At 52.1% G+C, this 18,749-nt stretch overlaps 5 protein-coding genes across 5 annotated transcripts; 2 read left to right on the top strand and 3 right to left on the bottom strand.

Moving 5' to 3' along the window:
• Positions 1 to 584: 584 nt before the first annotated feature.
• On the bottom strand, positions 585 to 5,044 carry PG998_009753 (uncharacterized protein; the record flags this gene model as incomplete). The annotated part of the gene is made up of 7 exons (XM_066876569.1): positions 585 to 881; positions 904 to 2,070; positions 2,126 to 2,527; positions 2,584 to 2,960; positions 3,052 to 3,230; positions 3,895 to 4,864; positions 4,951 to 5,044. 7 exons carry the CDS (start codon positions 5,042 to 5,044, stop codon positions 585 to 587), a joined length of 3,486 nt encoding a protein of 1,161 aa, XP_066728725.1.
• A 1,299-nt stretch (positions 5,045 to 6,343) lies between these two features.
• On the top strand, positions 6,344 to 6,967 carry PG998_009754 (eukaryotic cytochrome b561-domain-containing protein; the record flags this gene model as incomplete). The annotated part of the gene is made up of 1 exon (XM_066876570.1): positions 6,344 to 6,967. One exon carries the CDS (start codon positions 6,344 to 6,346, stop codon positions 6,965 to 6,967), a length of 624 nt encoding a protein of 207 aa, XP_066728726.1.
• Positions 6,968 to 7,783: 816 nt separating this feature from the next.
• PG998_009755 (uncharacterized protein) lies at positions 7,784 to 8,820 on the bottom strand (the record flags this gene model as incomplete). Its single annotated transcript, XM_066876571.1, has 2 exons — positions 7,784 to 8,628; positions 8,688 to 8,820. 2 exons carry the CDS (start codon positions 8,818 to 8,820, stop codon positions 7,784 to 7,786), a joined length of 978 nt encoding a protein of 325 aa, XP_066728727.1.
• A 917-nt stretch (positions 8,821 to 9,737) lies between these two features.
• PG998_009756 (tRNA-specific adenosine deaminase subunit tad3) lies at positions 9,738 to 11,359 on the bottom strand (the record flags this gene model as incomplete). Its single annotated transcript, XM_066876572.1, has 3 exons — positions 9,738 to 10,187; positions 10,314 to 11,037; positions 11,175 to 11,359. The coding sequence occupies 3 exons, from the start codon at positions 11,357 to 11,359 to the stop codon at positions 9,738 to 9,740; spliced, it is 1,359 nt and encodes a 452-aa protein (XP_066728728.1).
• Positions 11,360 to 15,706: 4,347 nt separating this feature from the next.
• PG998_009757 (uncharacterized protein) lies at positions 15,707 to 18,698 on the top strand (the record flags this gene model as incomplete). The annotated part of the gene is made up of 6 exons (XM_066876573.1): positions 15,707 to 16,064; positions 16,461 to 16,905; positions 16,940 to 17,573; positions 17,629 to 17,790; positions 17,842 to 18,129; positions 18,156 to 18,698. 6 exons carry the CDS (start codon positions 15,707 to 15,709, stop codon positions 18,696 to 18,698), a joined length of 2,430 nt encoding a protein of 809 aa, XP_066728729.1.
• Positions 18,699 to 18,749: the final 51 nt, after the last annotated feature.

An 18,749-nucleotide genomic window follows, 5' to 3' on the forward strand; every position in this document is an offset into this window, starting at 1 on the left:
CCAGCCCACATGAGTACCGCACCACCAATCAGCTATAGACGTCGCTCCATATAGTAGGTAGCACAGGCATACAAAATGCTGATAAAGGGTATATATACATACTCTTATATATTGATTGCCTGTTTGTTGTAGTAGGTATGTAGTTAAATGGCCTTCGATGAGACGCCACGAGACGGGAACAGCTGTCTCATGCGGCCTGCAGCTATGGTTATGCGCCTCTCCCCTATCGACGATCTCCGCAACTAGGGCCCTTCAGCTGGTCACGTTTAGGACGCAGGGACGCACGGTTTGCTGTCTCCTGTGCCTGAGCGCCTCGTCTGTCAATGCACTGCAGCTCATACCGCCCGCCAGAGACTTACCCCTGGTTCCTTGCATCGTACGTGCGCTGTTCTCCCGTTTTCTAAGCCAGAAAAATCCATCACCAACCAACTGCACCGGAGTTGCTGAACAGTGCAGTTCCTAATGGCGCTAATGCAGTTGCGCCGAAACGTGGTACGCTGAGAAGCGCCGACTCGACAATTATCGCTGAACAACTTCAGATCTCTTGCATCACCTTCCTTGGCGTGTGCTTGTACAACAAATACTCATACTTCCTCGTTTTCCCAATCCTTCTCGCCGAACATGGGCCGCTCTTTCTGGCCGCTGACTTCCAGCTTCTCGAGGAACTCGGGGGGTATGGTCGGGATATACTTCCTCTCCCGCTCCCTATTAACACCTCCAAACCCAGCACCGTAGGACACCCGCATGTCCATAACGGACGGCAGTTGAAACGGCAACATCAGCGAAGGGTCAAAGTTGATTCCTTCGGGCATTTCGTACTCTTCGATCTCAGGATTCGGCGCGCTGCCTGGTGTCTCAATATCGACGCCGTTTGACGTGTCCTTGATCGGGAGTGGACGGAACACTGGTGGGCAGAGGTGTTATGGTCCTTCTGCGATCCCGCTTCACATCTGCTTCCTTTTGCATCGCCTCGAGATATTTGGAGGCGCTCTTCGGGAGGCCTTTCTCGCCTACCTCGGGGCGGTAGTACTTGGCCGAGAATAGCAACTGCTGGGGACTCAGACGCTTCAGCTGTTGCAGGGTTCCGACCAAAGCCTCCAAATTATCCGGCTCTAGCGATGAGAAACATTGCAGCCACTGGAGCAATTGGACGACGGGAGCCAGGTGCCGCCTCGCGGCGTCCATGGTGGTTTCACCCGTGGCGGTCGTATCGCCATGCTCGTAGTGCTCGGGCTTCCTGTTGTTTGCCCGCGCCCAATCCTCGATAACAGAGATGTTCATCCGGATTTGCATGGCCTTCGTCCTGGCCAGATATTTCCGGTTATCCATGATGTGGTTGAACAACTCGGCGCCTAACCAATACAATAACTGTGAAATGATTTGTGATGTGATGACGGAATGGATGTCATAGAGATCCAAGACAAATAGCGTGGAAGACATAAGCGAGGTGACACTCCGCGGAGCAGGCTTGGCCCTTGCCTTGGGAGAGGGCGGTCGGTACCGCTTTTCAATCGGTTCTGCCTTGACTTCCTTCTTTCGTTTGAATATCTTCCATTCGTGTTGAAATGTGACATCTTCGAATCCCGGTATTGTTTCGTGGTCAAGCATAGCAGGTTCAAGGACTTTGTCCATTCGCCTTTCTGCATCTCTGACAATGAGGATGAATATCTCGTTTACCAGCTCGGCTAGTTGTGCCTGGAACTCCGTAGTAGCCTCGACGAGACCGGCGTCTTTCTTCAGATAGTGCAAGAGGAGCGTCGCATTGGACATCCAAAATGCTAATATGGTCATGTCCCACTGGTGCTCCTCCACCACTTCGTTGATCTTGTCCTGGGCACTGATGAGAAGTTTCGCTAGCAAGTCGGAGCTGGCATGGTAGTGTGCATATCTTGCGCTCAGGAATATCATGTTGGCCGGGACGGGCTTCTGAGATGGCGACCTTTGTGGTTGCATGTTGGTGATGGCGATATCCAGGATCCTTTCGAGGTCACTCTCCTGGAATACGAACATCTGATCGTGCAGACAACGGCTCCAGTCAAACTCTTGAGCCTCCTCGTACTCATCAGACGCCTGCCAAAAGTTAGCCAATGTCGGGTATCTCAAGCGGGTGATCACCTGCATGTACCTCGGCTTGGTCATCCATCCCTACGTTGCCCAGATCGACTTCAAGATCTCTTGCGCTTTCCATCATCATCCGTCGCCGCATCTCGTTTTCGGCAAGCTCCTCCTCGAAACGGTCCTGCTCGAATCCCGGGTTGTAGAAATCATCTCCAACGCCAGCATTGCCAATACTGTAGCCATTGTCGTGCAAGTAGAATGACATATCGCTATCGGGAGGTACAAAGTCAAAAGCGGTTCTGCCTGAAGACGTCTTGGCTTCTGCGGACGCGCCGTTGTCGAGCAGTATCTTCGCGATTCCCTTGTGACGGTTCGTCATGGCCCACATCAGGGCACTCCACTGGTTCCGGTCCTGCTTGTCGACATCTGCCCCAGCATCGACGAGAGCTTGTACGACGCTCTCGTGACCCTTCAAATTGTTAGCACACTAGTCAACGATAGCCTGGGATGCAACACAATACGTACAAAGCAGCTGGCATAGACTAAAGGGGGTGTTCCCTCCTCGTCTTGGGCGTTAGCGTTTACGAATTTCTTCGCATCGCCGTTGACGATTCTCTTCACTTGTTCGAGATCGCCATTGCTTGCAGCCATTGCCAGAGACTTCTGCAAGATGTTCTCCTTTTCGTCCCGGGAGCGCGTCTCATCGTTGGCGATCGCATCGGGGTCGACGAGGCCCTCTCCTCCGTGGTGCTGGGCTTGCGCGGCAAGCATCTCCATCAGGCGAGTATCGCTGTCGGGCATGCCTTTGGCGACGTCGGGGTTGTAGTCGGTATCATCCAGTGTCAAATCACTGAACTGGAGGGGTTTCGCAAGGATCGGACTTGTAAGAAATTGTGACTGGCCTGCAGTTGGATGCTCATACGTCAGTCTTTTCCGGGGCTCAGGGGATCGAGGGTAGCCGGTAGCCACTGGGTCAGGGGCATTTGCACCTACCTTGCCATCCATCGTAGTACTCGGTTTCGGCGACTGGTTCCTTGGGGATTATGCGGTCATTCAGGGACTTGGGAAGATCTGGCGGGAGCGCTCTGGCCTTCTGTGGCTCGTCCCCAAATCCCCCGCTGTCAGCGTCGCCAATGTCCATTCTAGGCGATGGCGGGAGGCAGCTGGGCTGGCTGCGAAATGTTGGGACTTGGAGGAATCAGATTGAGTTTTGGTCGTCCTAGTACCGTTGAATCATGCTTGGATTTCGGGGGCCGGCAACTATGTTCCCGAAGGACGCAGGCTCGTTGGTGGTGGGTGTTTGGAGATATGTTGGTGACAACTTTTGGGGTTGAGAAGTTACTCCTGGATGATCTGGCAGGTGGGTCGTCATAGGCGTTGGCAAGTTCGGGGACTGTAGGTAATAATAGCAAAAGGCCCTGGCACCTGGGTACATTCATGCACCCATGTATCCCAGGCGAGCACGCTGAGCCCTGCGAACACACTGACGGGTTGAATGCCCAGCGCCAGATGCAGCCAGCACGTGTGCTACGTCCATACAAGTCGCACCCCTACAAGGGTCTTGCTAGGTCCAGCTGAAGCGGGCACTCCCACTAGAAACGGCCGTGCACAGCTGCATTCAATCTATACCCCATAGACACATCACGACCTAAACTGCATGACGATAAGCAGTCCACGAATATGCGACCGACAGCATCTGTTTCGGTGTTTGTTTATCCTGGCCAAGTTCGGGCTGGGCATTTTCTCAGCTTCACTATCCAAAATCCAGCGGAGTATATACAAAAGCGCAAGGCAATACTGTAATGTAAACTCGTTTCGGGGTTCCGTAGCCATTACACATGTCTCTTGGCCAAAACACGAAGTCTCTTGACACCTCCGTCGGGAATGATGGTAAGTTTGACATGGGTGAACGGCCTATCCTGGACCAGGCATTCCAATGCATGCTCCTGGTCTGGCCCGCACTTGCTCGGTTGCACGACCTCTGTCCACCCCTCGGCGTCGGCGCCTGGGTCGCCTTTGCTCTTCCACTCTATCGCGTCCAGCTTCGCCTTCTGGGGGAAGTTGCCCCTGAAGTAGGCTGTGTCGACAATGAAGCTCTGGATCAGGGCCGAGGCGCCTAGGCGGATAATGGCCCAGTCCACGTGGCCCTTGGTCCTCGAGCGGGCCGTTTCCCAGCCGTCGCCCATGTCTTTGCCGCGGCCGGGGAGAACGAGGTTGTCCTTGGTACCGAAGTGCTGGTCGCTGCACGAAACAGCAACCGCGCCGTTCTGAGCCGCGCCGAGGTCGAAGATGGCTTCCGTATCCTCGGGGAAGACGGGTACCGCGTGCCCGAAGAGTCGGAACCTCGCAATTCCACCATCGGGGTACATGTTCAGCCGGACGTGCGTATACTGCTTCGATGTCGGTGCATCGAGTTTCCAGCCGAATCTCTGCGATGGGCCGCATTCACGCGCGTCCAGGATTGTCTCCCAGCTTCCCTTGCCTCCCTTCCACGACAGCACCTCATCGTCGTCCTGACTGAAGCAACCCTCGACGGAGATGGCGGGGGCGTGGTTACCCGAGAAGAAAGCCGTGTCCACCTCGACGCCTTCGACGGTGCCCGAGGCTACACCAAGGCGCAGGACAACCCAGTCGAAGGGCTCCTGGTTGTGTCTCCGAGTCTCCCAGCCATCGTACCAAGCTCCAGTGTAGACCATCTTTCCCGGTTGTCGGATTGGGGCAGTCGGGGTGACGAGGTTGTTGGCCTCGGCGAACCACTCATCTGAGAATCCGAGCACTTTCCCGCCCAAAGTGCCCGAGACGAGATCTGGAGGACATTAGTTTACGAGTCTTCATCTATGCGGTAGAGGGGATTTCTAGTGTATATGTATATACACACATATCCCTACCCACCTATGCATGTCGACCGAAATGTCTCGTCGATCTTTTCTGAAGCAACTGATGTCGCCTGGACGGATTCAAGCTTATACCCAATGTCCTCGAGCATTGTGAAGAGATACCAATCGGGGACTAAATGGTTTCCAAAGTAGACGGTATATGATGACACTATATTCACAGAAAGAGTAGATGCAAGCCTGTTACTAGTATTGTTGATTTATACTCGGTGCCAGATTGTCTCGAAAGCAAGAGTCTTTGGGCAATCGGTAATGGGCGATGTCGCATGGCGGGGCAGAAAGCAGGAGGGGCTTTCGCCTCCAATTTAACATATCGGTAACAGGCGATAGCCGAAATCAGACATGAGCCTATCAGTGCGGACGATTCATGTCGAGTAATTCCTATGACTAAGTACGATCTGCTATAGATGCCATGCCAGATACACGTATACAAGTATGTATATACATATACAATGGACATGTAGAAGCTATTCCAGATACAGAGTGTCTTATGTAACACAACACCCATCTGCAACCCGAGCCAATCAAGTCGGCTGATGATTTGCAGAGATGTGATAGGTCAAGCCAGTGCTACAGTGCTTCAATGCCACCCCAGAGAGTCAGAGTCCCCGAATACCGACCCCAGGCAGTTTCTCAATGACGGCATCAATGGCGTCTTCGAACTCAGACAAGCTTCACTCATTGCTCGAACATCCACCAAGAAGTCCGCACGCAAATACCAAAAGTTGATATACCGACCAGAGCATCACGTTTCGACGTTCTAACTCTCCCCCACTTGTTACTGATTTATTTCTTGCGTCGCTGCTGATTCCGTGTCAAGTTCGCTGCTCACTTTGTCGACCCATCCTCTGCTCAGTCTCCTCCAAGTCTCACTCTAGGCAGAGGCGGCCAGCAGCCAGCACCACCACATTCAGCCATGGCCTCAGCAACGGGCATCCCCCAAGAGAGTCCGTCGGGCCCAGCGGGCAGCGGCGAGGATGGAACCGCTTCTCGGACGTCCTGGAGATGCCTCCCAAAAAGGCCAATGCTTCTATTGCCAAAAACCTCATTCTTGGTAAGTTGTGTGTCCTGCCATCATTTCCCCCTTCTTTGATTCAGAATCCAGAGTGCATTGTTCCCTCGTGTGTTTCAACACCGCACCATTTCCGCCATCATCGTCTTGGATACACAGCAGAGAGGTCTTGGTAGTAAGCTGTCACGACTACCCTTCGTCATTGTAATTATTATCGTTGTCCGGTTCGTCCGGTCTTCTTCCCTCTCTACCTATACTTTCCATCAACTTCGCAGCGTGCAGCTTGACATCCACCCAACTATACTTCCCTTTCAAGCTTTATAAACCTACCCAGCGTCCATATATTCAGCGTCTAGTACAGTTGCGTATTACAGCAACCATGGCAAAGCTCATGCAATCATCAGGGACCGGCATCCTCGCCGAAGGCGCAGCCATCCTGCTCGTGGCCTCTGTCTGGGCCGCAGTTTTCCTGCACCAGCCCATCATTCTGTTCTCGGGTCACCCGCTCGCCCAGTCCTTCGGGTTCCTGGTGCTGGTGCAGTCTATCCTGGTGCTGCAACCGACACAGTCTGCCCAGCAGAAGCAGGTTGGCCAGAAGATACATGCAGGGCTCAACCTACTGGCCTTCGCGACTTTTATTACTGGCGTCGTCATCATTGAGGTCAACAAGGTGAAGGGAGGCGGCACCCACTTCAAATCGGTCCATGCCTACCTGGGCGTCATCGCCAGCATCTGGATCATCGTGCAGTACGTCGTGGGTTTCACTATGTTCGGTCTCCCCGCCCTTTACGGCGGCGAGGCCAACGCCAAGAAGATCTGGAAGTACCACCGCATGTCCGGCTACTTCCTGCTGCCTTTTCTCATGGCCACCATCATCAGTGCTACCGAGACCGATTACAACAAGAACGTGCTTGGGCTCAAGCTCTGGGCCATGATTTTAATTATGGCTTTGATGGTTGTGGGCATCTACCCCAGAGTCAAGAAGCAGAAATTGGGTCTCTAGAGAACGGGAAGGCCTGTTTCTTGGTTGTGTTAGTCGTACACCCTCGACGGGTCAGGCGTGATGCTTTAGGTTGAATTTGATATTAGGACGATCGTTCAAGCGGAAGCGCTTCTTTATGTTGGGTTTGTACTTTGTGGCAGTGCGTTATTATGAAGTATGTCTGCTGTTGAATGTTGAAGCAACAATGCAAGACGATTCGAGTATTCGCACAACGGATATCATGTATTGAATGAGAATGATTCTTTTCTCACCGGCACAGCGGGCGATCCATTCCATCAATTCTAAGTTGGAAACTGTACAATTATACACAATCTGCAACCTAGCCGCATCGTAGTTGACAGTTTGGACATGTTTAATATTTCTTCCGTGAACGAGTTATTCACGATCCACCAGAACATTGCTCATTCTGGGTGCGTTTCAACAGCGTACGCAGACTGAATGCAGCATCACCACGGGAAAGCTGGCCAGTACCTACATGGACTTGAGTTCTTACCTATGAGTAGTTGTTTATGTCGCCTTCAAGTAAGGCTGGAGCTAGAAGCCTAAGGACGTATTGTTGGACACTCATGTTGATGTCCACTCTTCCCCATTCGTACGAATATTTGCCACTCTGACAAACAGGGAACGTCCTCAGAGGCATCTAGTTACCCAAATAAACGGCCAGCTTGGGAGTTTTTATAAAGCATATTGACGGTGGAAAAGGGGTATATTGCGCGAAAATACATATAGTCGTCATGCATGTATACATCAAGTCCATTCGCAAGCCACTTTGCTTGAACCTCCGAAATGCGTGATTGCTCAATTCTTGTAAGCATGTCAAGACCTGGCTCCCAATACAGCAAGTTGGTCGGCTGCCACGTTTCCAGGATCGTTGGCATGGCCTTTGACCCACTGGAACAATGTATCGGTGCCGAGAGAGTCTCTGTCGTCTATCTTCTCCCTCACAAGTTCGATGAGATCTCTGTTCTTCACTTCCTTGTTTTGGGTTTTCCAACCATTCTTCTCCCATTTGACATACCACTCAGTCACACAGTTGATAGAATACTTGCTGTCGGTGAGGATGCGAACGTCCTGGTCGTCCGAGACTTGTTCGAGTGCGCGTAGGATGGCCGTCAACTCAGCTCGTTGGTTCGTTTGCAAATCACCCTCTAGGCGTTCCGATACGTTTCTACAGCTCATTGTTAGCTTCTCAAGGCGTGCAAAGTGCCACGGATTTCGGATGGATATACCGAGGGTCACCGGCGCCAAAGTACACACCGACGCCAGCGGTGGCGCCAGCGCGTCCATTTGACAGACTGCTCCCATCAGTCCAGATTTGCAGAGTGCCGTTGTTCGAGCTGCTGGGAGCAGAGAACTTGCTTTTCTTGGCGGGGGTTCGATGTCTTCGTCCTGGATGGATAACTGGCCCGCCTCGTTGCCATAGGTGCGAATGTATTCGACCGCCTCGGCGCGTGTGTCGAACTTCTTGTACTTGGGTCCCTTCCATCCTTTGATGGCCTCGGCCGCGACATCCCAATCGGTGTAGATGCCAGGATCCCGCCCGATCGCTACGGCGTAGAACTTCTCTTGCTTGGTCCCATCGGTTGCGGTGCTGGGGTTTTCGCCGGCGACAAAAGCCTCGGCATCGTCGAAGTTGAAGAAAGATTTGTCTTCGGTATTGCCTGTCAGCTTTGCATATATCAAAGGTATTGGTGGTGGTCCAGATGGGCGCGTGACGTACATTTAGCCCCGGCGAAGCCGGCTGTTTGTGCTTGACATTCAGCCCAGGTGCCGTAAACACCAGGCGACCTGCCGTAACGGACGGCATAGAACTTCTCAGTGGGGCCGTCCGCCTTCCGTTTCTTGCTAACCATTTCCGAGAGTCGATATATAATGTCGAGGAAGGCAGGGCAGTGTTTAGTAGTCCATGACAAGCTGCTCGTTGGTAGGCTGTGTAAAGCACGTTGAGGGCCCGCACACGCAGGGACCTGAGATCGAGGGAGGGTGGTCGCTTTATCGGCAGATGGGCGCGCGTGGATCCAGCGTAGATTGCAGCGCCCGAGTCAAATAATTCGCATCGTCAGCGGGATTCTTGACTGGGACGAAGAACAGGTCGGAATCTTGCAAACACGCACGTCAGTACATGTCAACGATTTCCTCTGTTCGCGCAAAGCGCATGCAGCCTTGTTGTGCTTCTTTGCTTGCAGAAGTGAGGGGAGCTTCCGTTGCAAGAAGCAGGCAGGCCAACAATTGCTTTCCTCGTCTTGCTGTAGGCGGATATGCAGCTAGCGGATCAGATTAGATAACATCGACCGTAGCACTATCGCTAGCTTAAACGCATATGCCTCTACAGCAGATTATTACATACCCGTATGTGAGGCAAGGTAGAGGTGAAGATTTCACGACACGGCCACAAGCACAACACACTGGGTTCATTAATGTAGGGTTTTGTTTATAGATGAAAGTGTGTTCTCTTTACTACCCGAGGACTCATCGAAGTAATACCCTGGCAATCGGGCCAGCTTCATCCATCTCTTAGCATCATCTGTCTCCTCCCTAGCACCATGCAAAGAACCATCAGATATCAAGATGCTGATGATTGTGCATAGCTCTCAGGCCGATTGCTGCGTCCGCCATGCCCTGCCAAAAATAACCATACACGTCCAAAGCTTCCACCAAAAGCATGCCTCTCAGGTTGCCAATTCCGACAAGGGGACTACCTAACTCCCTTGCTTGCCTCCACAGTCTGAAATAAGAAGAAAACACCAGCGGAAGTGCAGGCTCCTGATTATTAAGCATGCAGATGGACATCAACCGGGAGTCTCTCGGCCTTGTCCGTTTCCCACTCCCAGCCTAGCATGCTCCAGTTAAGCTCTTTACGCCAGTGCAACCCCAGGCCATGGCCGCCGCCACATGGGCCATGCTCGCAGCCTGCATCTGGGCCACCGCAAAGATCGTGGCTGCGATCCTCCGAACTCATGCCGCCAGTAAGAGGCATACGGTGACGGAAGACAATCTTGCCCATCCTTGAATGAAGAATAGCCATAGCACACATGGTGCATGGCTCATGCGTCATGTACAACTCAAGCTCATGGCAGAGGTAGCCATCGGGAGAAGGATGGTCGGCGTCGAAGACAACCTGTTCGTCGCCAAGAAGAGGCCTGTCTTGAAAAGCCTCAAACTCCAAGATAGGAGCTGACGCCGCAGGCTCTCGCTTCTCTGACTTGACAAGCTTTTTGGGCTACCATGCTGATGGCCCGGAGTGCAGCATGCGCCATTGGGTTGCCGGTATGACCCGTCCGCTCTTGTCGATACCAGCGGGCATCTCCTGCGAGAGCTACAATATCCACCTTTTCTTTTGCTCGACAATAGTCTCTCCAATTTGGTTGATGTTGGTGTTGTCCGAACCGGCTGCATCTGCCTTTTCATAGTCGTTGCCTGATCCAGAATCCGAAACATCGCCGAATGCCGGCTCGAGGCTGCCGGTGCTATCTTTGTTGCCCATGCTATCGGGATTCGGAGCCTCGCCGCCCATCTTGCCATCTTCTGCCTTGACCTGATCCGGCTTGTGATGCTCAGCTTTTCCGGGAATTGTCCGCTTCACAATCACAGCACCAATGGGCTCTCCCAGGCCGGCCTTGTGGGCTTTCCTCGCGATATCGTGCGCCAAGGTCATCCAAATATCAGCATCACGAGATACAACACTCGTGGTACGACAAATATTGCTGGGGTGTGGACCAAGTGGGTTGTTCTTGCGGTAGACGGTTTGCCAGAATTGCTGAGACCACAAGTTGGCCTGGACCTGTGATGTGGGAGCTAACAGAGGAACCGGGATCAGTCCAACGAAGAGGTCATCCCTAATGCCCGGAATCGCTGACAAGCCCCGTACAAGTTCTCCATAGTCCAATTCATCCTCAGGACCCAGTAAGATATAGAGATACTGCGACTTGCCAGTGTGGGCACCTCGTCCAGACTGACTCTCGTTCATAAACTGGTTTTTCAGATGAGGCGGTAAGTCGGACGGTTTAGAGCATCGGCGCAAGTGAGGAAGGTTCTTAGCCTGATCATCACCGACCATGGCTCGGATAACGCTTTTATGAGACGAAATATCAGCATGGACACATCAACCAGACATGCAGGGCGTTAACAAACATGGGGTCGCTAAAAGAGGAAGGGGAAGGGGGGTTGGGGGAGATTCCAACTACTACAAGACAACCTGGCCACTTACTTTACAACATCATTGGTATGCTTTGTCGGTGCTCTTGTGACATAGGCTTGGCCAATCAAGAGATTGTCTCGAAGCTCAAGAGTGGTCTTCAGCGGGACCAGCGTGCCAGTATCAATATTTCGTGGCAGGAGCCGCTGCGAGACGGGGTCGAGCGTCTCGACAACTTCCTTCATGGAATCGCTCATAGCGGATACCTGTTAGGAGACAAGGCGTCTTGCTGATGAAAGGGGTGTTGGGATTTTGTCGCCGATTGTGAGACAATCACCTTATCGTAGTCTGTTAGAAGGGACCTCTTGACCAGACGCTTGAGGTAGCAGTCGAGACAGGTGAGCAACAGAAGGACCTTGGGGCCAGTGGCAATGTTTTGGTTTCGAATATATGAGAATGCAGAACAAAACCAACTCAAACAACAAAGCGTCGAATTAATTGGACCAAAATATAACAGCAGTTCCAGAGCAACAGACGGAGAGTAACAGTAGAATGTGAGATCAACTCGGTGGCCCAGGTGAACTAGCGAGGCAGAGAGATATCGGTGTCTACGTACCTAAGCTGCCTACATCCGTGCTCTCTGCATTGCGGCCATGAGGAAACCAAGGTAAAATTCGAGGGAAATTGTGAGAGGGCGATGAATGAGTGAGGAAGGAGAGATGTGTGAACTTGTGGGTGGGCGCCGAAGCCTTCTCGGTCAAAGGTGCACTTCCTCTGCCTGTTAGGAAGGAGGTGTATGTGTGATTCTGTAGGCGGCCCAAAATAACGACCAATCTCAGCGACGAGTCGAGTGTTTGCGATCGGCGAGGTGATCACAAATGAGCCGGCAATAATATCAATCGAACCTTCCTTCCCGAGAAGAAAATGCGAGGAATCAGCCGATCTTGCGCTCACTTGTAGGATATATGAAAGTGCAAGAATGGCCACTTGCAACTCAGCTCAGGCCTGTTGTTTCCAGATGAAAACCTTGCGGCGTCATTCACACCAGTTCCGTATTCTAGACCTGGGCGGTGGCAGAGATATATGATGTCGAAGGCTTGGCTGTATTTCAGGCTGGCGAGAACAAAGTCGTTACCCGACTTGGTGACTTTCCATAGGGATCGGAGAGTTATGATATGGCATGCAGCTTGAGTGAGGCCTTGTAAAGAGGTATGCGATTGTTGATTGACGATCTGATAAGCCAATGGTGGGGCTTATCGATAAACACAATCTGGATCTCAGGTCCCTGCATGAACGTTGATTCGAACACTCACTCACTGGACTGCTGTTACTGTTTGTTACCTGGGGACCACGCTTCAGCGGTAGGCGGCTGGCTGGGAACTACTTTGCCAGAAAGTAGGGAAAACAATGCAAAACAATCCACATCTCTTCTTGTTTTTCCTCCTGGATAGAGGATCCTTGCATCTCGGCTTGACCGATGAAGGCTTCCAGAACTTTATAACCCTGAGGCTAGCTGTTTATCTGTTGACCGATGCTCTAGGCACTGCACTATACCCCTCGGCAATGGCGCTTTCCTTGCGTGTACATGGTTAGCCATAGTTGGCGATGCAATACCAAACCTCAAACCCCACACACTCAACAGTCACGCAGATAGAAATCATTGGAACTAACTGATCTCAAGCTGACTTGTGAATACAACAACACATATGGTCGTTGGCCTTTTGAAGAGTGATTCGTGCTTGATCGTTTACTGAGATGGGTGGGCACATTGTCAGCCTTGGCCACGATGACGAGTCGCCGATGACAGACTCGCGACACTTCACTCAGGCTCTCCTTTGATCTCTTTGGGTTTATTCATACATATATTTTGGTTATATTGAGCCAAGAGTGCCAAGCATGCGGTAGTGCATACGTGAGATATGCCCACACTCCTTGCTATAGGTAAAGGCGACAGTGCCTCTCCAGTGCCTCTCTGCTTCAATCCACCTTCCTCGACGCCCGCAGATTCCGACAGCCTGCAGGATGACCACCCACTAACTTGTTCGTTCTAGGACAATTACGCAGGTGGCTTAACACCATTGGCCGGGTGGGCGGTCATCTTCCTATGAAGAAGATCTATACGTATTATCACATTGTCGTCTCCTGGTGCCATACCCGTAACCTGGTGTGGGAAATTGACTGTTCGCATGTTAGGTACCACTGACGATTATTGTCAAGAAATGTGAAATTCGACTTCGAGTTGGCACGAGGATACCACCTGCCATGCAAGCTTACCCCCTCAAGCTAGCTAGCAGAAGAACACACCTAATGTAGGTACCTTCATGGGTCGGCCGCAATCTGACAGGATCCAAGGCCTGGATGAGTACCAAACTAGGAAATTCTGAATCCTTGCTGCATGTCCTCTTGCTGCACCACATTGTTGATTCTTAGCTTCTGATTCGTTGCGACTGCAACTTTATATCTTCCCCGTCTTCGGCTGGGTAAGCTCGAGGCACGGTGGGAGCAGCTGGTTCGCCTATCAACTCTTCGTGGCACCCAAGCATGTCATGAATGCATTTCGTTCTACGGCTGCCCCCCGCCTGTTATCTTCAGGATGTGCTGTGCGGGGGACTGAGAGTCGAGCCGAGTCGAGTCGAGAGAGGGCCAGAAAGATCTCCGGTGTACATGTACATACACCATGATACCTTGGAAGCACTTGGCTAAGATTGAGTGCGCTGGCGCTAGAAAGGCACCCACAAGGTACGTCACTGCAAATGTCTTAGATTGAATCGAATGTCGGTGGGAAAGAACCCCCCTTCCCGACCGGATCTCCGAGGGCTGTGTGAGCAGTCATTGGGTGCTTGGTCGTCAATCTCTCGAAAGTGCCGCCCCGACAGGAGGAGTGCCAAGCTTGTCTCCTACGGATCGGTAATAAAAGCACTTGAAGGCAATCGTTGTCGACCTATAGCGAAGCCAAGCTATACTTGGCACTTATGAGAACAAGTCAGCTAGGACTCTCCCTGACCGTCTGCTGTCTCGTTATAAGTGTAGTTTCTACTCGAAGGGCAGACAGTTAATCTGTTGTTCGGTAAATGCAGGCAGTTGTCACATTATACCCCGGATAATGTACATACTGATTACACCCTGCTCTGTACAAATGGCACAGATGGACATTCAGGTACAAACTTAGCTAGTTGGTTTTATGACTCCCGTTCGTGCCGGTGTGCAATCCGTGCCTTCCAGTCAGTCGTTGGACGGAAAGCACCTGGCACCCTCCCAGATTCCCCGCAGCCTTTCTACTGAACCCCACGCCAAGATGGATCGGGAGTGCTGCGTCTCGGGACCTGAGTAATTAATATTGGGTGAGTAAGATAGACAGCGCTGTCGGAAACGATGCTATACTCAGAGGGCACCAGCGAAAGCTATAATTGCAAGCTTCCGCACACACCACCTCGCTCTTGGGTTGTTCACTAATATCACCCTTCTACACTGTACCCAACCGAAGCCCACGGTTTTGCACACACACTGTCTAACCAGTATTCTTGGCGACAATATTGTCTCGCCACTGCCTCGCAATCCCCGGACACCAGAGCGCAGTAGCAGCCCACGGGGGTGTTACACAGTCCTTCATTCGACTTACATAGCCCTGGCTACATGTTGCAACCGCCAAGAAACTCAACCGCCTCGTTTGCGTAGGACATCAGGCAGTCGGCCAGAGATAAACAACGAGAGGAAACGAAACTCGTAACAGATGAGGGTTCACTGGAAAGCCAAGACGATCACCAAGCTGTGTTTAACCTGAGCTGGGGGCTCCGACAGTCTATCTTTATCTCACGTCTCAATAGTATCAAGTGCTAATAGTAGCTACCACCAACCGGGTCTTACCGTTTGTGTTTCCCCAAGTTTCGCCAAGACTTACAAGGGACCAAACCAAACTGTTGAGGCCCGCGGGCACATCCCAGGCTGTTGCAGACTAGAGCAAGAAGCCCCGGACAGCCTCGTCAAGAGACAAAGCGAACGACAGCCAGGTGGACAGGACGGAAGAAGAAGAAAATAAGAAGACAAGACTGGGATCAAGTCCAGCTCTCCCCCCTCTGCCTGTCTGCTCCTCCACCACTGCAACACTGAGCGGTGGATCCTCCTCATCACAAATAAACACTCCCCCCACAGCACAGCACAACCCTACTTACAGGTCCCCTACCAGTACCCTACAAGCACCAGCAGAGGTTGCTCGTGAGCATAAGGGGAAAAGGAGGCAGAGTCTAGACATTGAATAAGAGGGGCCGTGCAGCCGTGGTCAGGAAAAGTGCAACAGCCTGCAACAGTTGACTACTCGACCTCACGCCACCCGAGATACTAGAGCGGGCAGAAAGACGGGCTTGTCAAATTTTCGCCGGCGCCTTTTTGCTGGTTTGCCCTAGCCGCGGTTTCGCTGCTCGGAAGAAGAACGAGGAAAGTGGTGCTATTGTCGATTCAACCTCTAATAGCTTTTGCTCACCCAAGCCGATCCCTGTCGATAAGTGGCCGCTACCGGTGCAAGCGGAGCTTAAGTCACATCATACACAGCACAAGGCGACTTAAGTAAGGCAAGCCGCCTTTTATTAGAATTTGGACCCTGGGGGAAAATGTCGACTCCTCAGCTTTTAACATCTTTGAAGCGAGCGAGACATATGCAGCTGTACACGAACCAGGAAGGAGGAAATGGAGGAGGGGGAGGGGGAGCCAGAGAAGCAGCAGCCGCTGCACGAGCAGAGTCTCGGCAGCAGCAGCAGCAGCAGCAGCAGCAGCAGCAACAACAGCAACGCCAGCAGCAGCCGCAGCAGCAGCAGCACAACCGCAACCACCCCTCAACAACAACTAATGGCAATGTCCAATCGCCATTCGAGCATGCCTTTGCCCAGCACGCCAACACGCCGCCCAAGGCTGAGCAGCCAGAGGAGCAGCAACAACAGCAAAGCCCCAATACAACGACGTCAAGACCAGGTGAGCCAACTTCTTGTTTCTTTCTTCCATCTTCTTGGTATTCTCCAACTGGCGGCATGTTGGGTTCTCCAAAATGTTGGTAATTCCGTCCCCCCCCCCATGCCTGGAGAGGGGATCTGGCGACCCTTTTCCCCCTCGGTCTCGGTTCCTTTCTCATTTCCAGTTTCAAGGTTTTTGTCCCGTACCGTCTCCCCATCTCAAGTGGGGTGATATGACATTTTGACTTCATTTTCCTGAACTGTGACACTTCTCACCCGTTGCACCACTTATCTTACGAAACTATGCGCCGATAAGGCTCCGTCGCATCACCTCACTTTGCTGCCCTTCCGAGACATCCTATCCTTTATCAACACGCTGCGACCATCCGCTAACGGGTCCCTTTTGTCCTCTTTGAAGATACTCAACGCGCGCGCGCAACCTCCAACCCACAACCTCAGGCCCAGCAGTCAGTCCTTGCAAAGGCGGCGATGGCCAACCAGATTGCTGCATCCAACACCAGTACATCACCACCATCCATCCCCCGCTCCATACCTGAAGATGATGGCGGTCGATCCTATGCGACAACCCCTGTACCACTAGAAGCATCCGTTATCTCGAACCCCAATGCCCACTCGGTCAAATTTCGTGGGGCAGCTGCGGACGCTGATTCCGAACACCATGAAAGCCTGACCCCCAATGCGCAAAACAGACCTGCGAACCCAACGTCGCTGGCCAACGCCTTGAAAGCCATTCACGATGGCGCATCCGACTTGACTCTTCACGATGTGCCGGCCCCTCCCAGCGACTCTCCCTACGCTAAGAGCATCTCCTCTACAGCTCCGGGGTCTCCCAGAATCCCCCCGTACGCCAAAACTCCGGCAGCCAAACGCCTAGAGTCCGCCCACACGCAACAACCCTCAGCATTCCTGGCATGACGCGCTCCAATATCTCCCCGATGGAAAGATCGCAGATCGAGATGTTGCCGCCAAACTCGTTATCATCATGGTGGGCTTACCAGCCCGTGGCAAATCCTACATCACCAAAAAGCTCAAGCGCTACCTATCATGGCAGCAGCACGAAACAAGGATTTTTAACGTGGGCAATAAGCGAAGGTTGGCTGGTCTGACTTCACCGGTCAAGCAACGTCAAGATAACCCTATGGATACACACACTCAAGTTGCTACAATTCTACTCAACGGCAACCAAGCACCGGAATCTGCCTTCAAAAAGAACGAGCCACCTGCTCTCGACATTAATAAGTCAGACTCGAACAAAACAGATTCATCCATGGACCAGTCAGCCAGCTTTTTCGATCCCAACAATGCTCAGGCTCGCAGAATCCGCGAACAGTGCGCCTACGATACCATGGATGAGTTGCTGGATTACCTCCTACACGGAGGTGGATCTGTGGGCATCTTTGATGCCACAAACAGTACTGTTGCTCGCCGACAGCGACTATTCGACCAGATCAAGGCTCGTGAGCCCCAGCTTGGTATCCTTTTCATCGAAAGTCTTTGCCAAAACCCTGATGTAAGCTGTTAATTCCACCCCAAAATCATATCGGACTTACACTAATCCCCTCTAGATCCTGGAGGCGAACATGCGCCTGAAGCTCTCTGGTCCTGACTACAAAGACAAAGACCCCGTCCAGTCACTTGCAGATTTCAAGGAGCGTGTGAGACAGTATGAGAGTGCATATGTGCCTCTGGGGGATTATGAGGAAGAGCATGGCATGCAATACATCAAGGTATGTGATATTTTATTACCCAACACTGAGCATACACTGACATTCGGGTAGATGGTGGATGTCGGTAAGAAGCTGACGCAGTTTGGAACCGAAGGATTCCTTTCTGGCGGCATTGCCCACTACTTGTCCTCGTTCAACCTGGCTCCAAGGCAGATCTGGATCACACGACATGGCCAGTCCCAGGATAATAGATCAGGCAAGATTGGAGGCGATTCCGATCTGACCGAGAGGGGACATTACTATGGCCTTTCTCTCTACAAATTCATCACACAGAAGCGCAAGGAGTGGTTGGTGGAGCAAAAGAACAAAATTGCTCAATCATCATTCCCCCATTACCTGGTGACATTTCACCACCGTATCCAGAGCTCAACCGCGAGTTGGATGAGAAGAACAATTGTGTCTGGACTTCGATGCTAAAACGGAGTATTCAAACGGCCGAATATTTCGAGGCCGATGACGACTACGACACCAAAGCTTGGGAGATGCTCAATGAACTGAACGCCGGAAAATTCGAAGGATTGACGTATGAGGAAATTGCTACGAACTACACGAATGAGTACACCAAGCGAAAGAAGGACAAACTTCATTACGTGTATCCCGGTGTTGGTGGAGAAGGCTACCTCCAAATCATCAGCCGGCTTCGCGACATGGTTCGCGAGATTGAGAGAATCAAGGATCATCTCATTATTATTGGTCATCGGTCGGTGTGCCGTGTAATTCTGGCTTACTTCATGGACCTCACGAGGGGCGACATTGCAGATCTCGACGTCCCTCTCGGCATGCTCTATGCCATTGAGCCAAAGCCATACGGCATCGAGTTCCACGCCTACAAGTACAACGAGGCGGCCGGTTCTTTCGACGAAGTGCCCAACTACAAGCCAACCAGGACCGTCGATCAGAATGCATGAAGAAGTACGGCGGCGCATGAATCAATGTAACATTACGATGGTGTGAATCAC

This window comes from Apiospora kogelbergensis, assembly GCF_038363985.1.
Source record: "Apiospora kogelbergensis strain CBS 113332 chromosome Unknown utg000006l_segment0_segment0, whole genome shotgun sequence".
In the NCBI taxonomy this organism is placed as follows: Eukaryota; Fungi; Ascomycota; class Sordariomycetes; order Amphisphaeriales; family Apiosporaceae; genus Apiospora; species Apiospora kogelbergensis.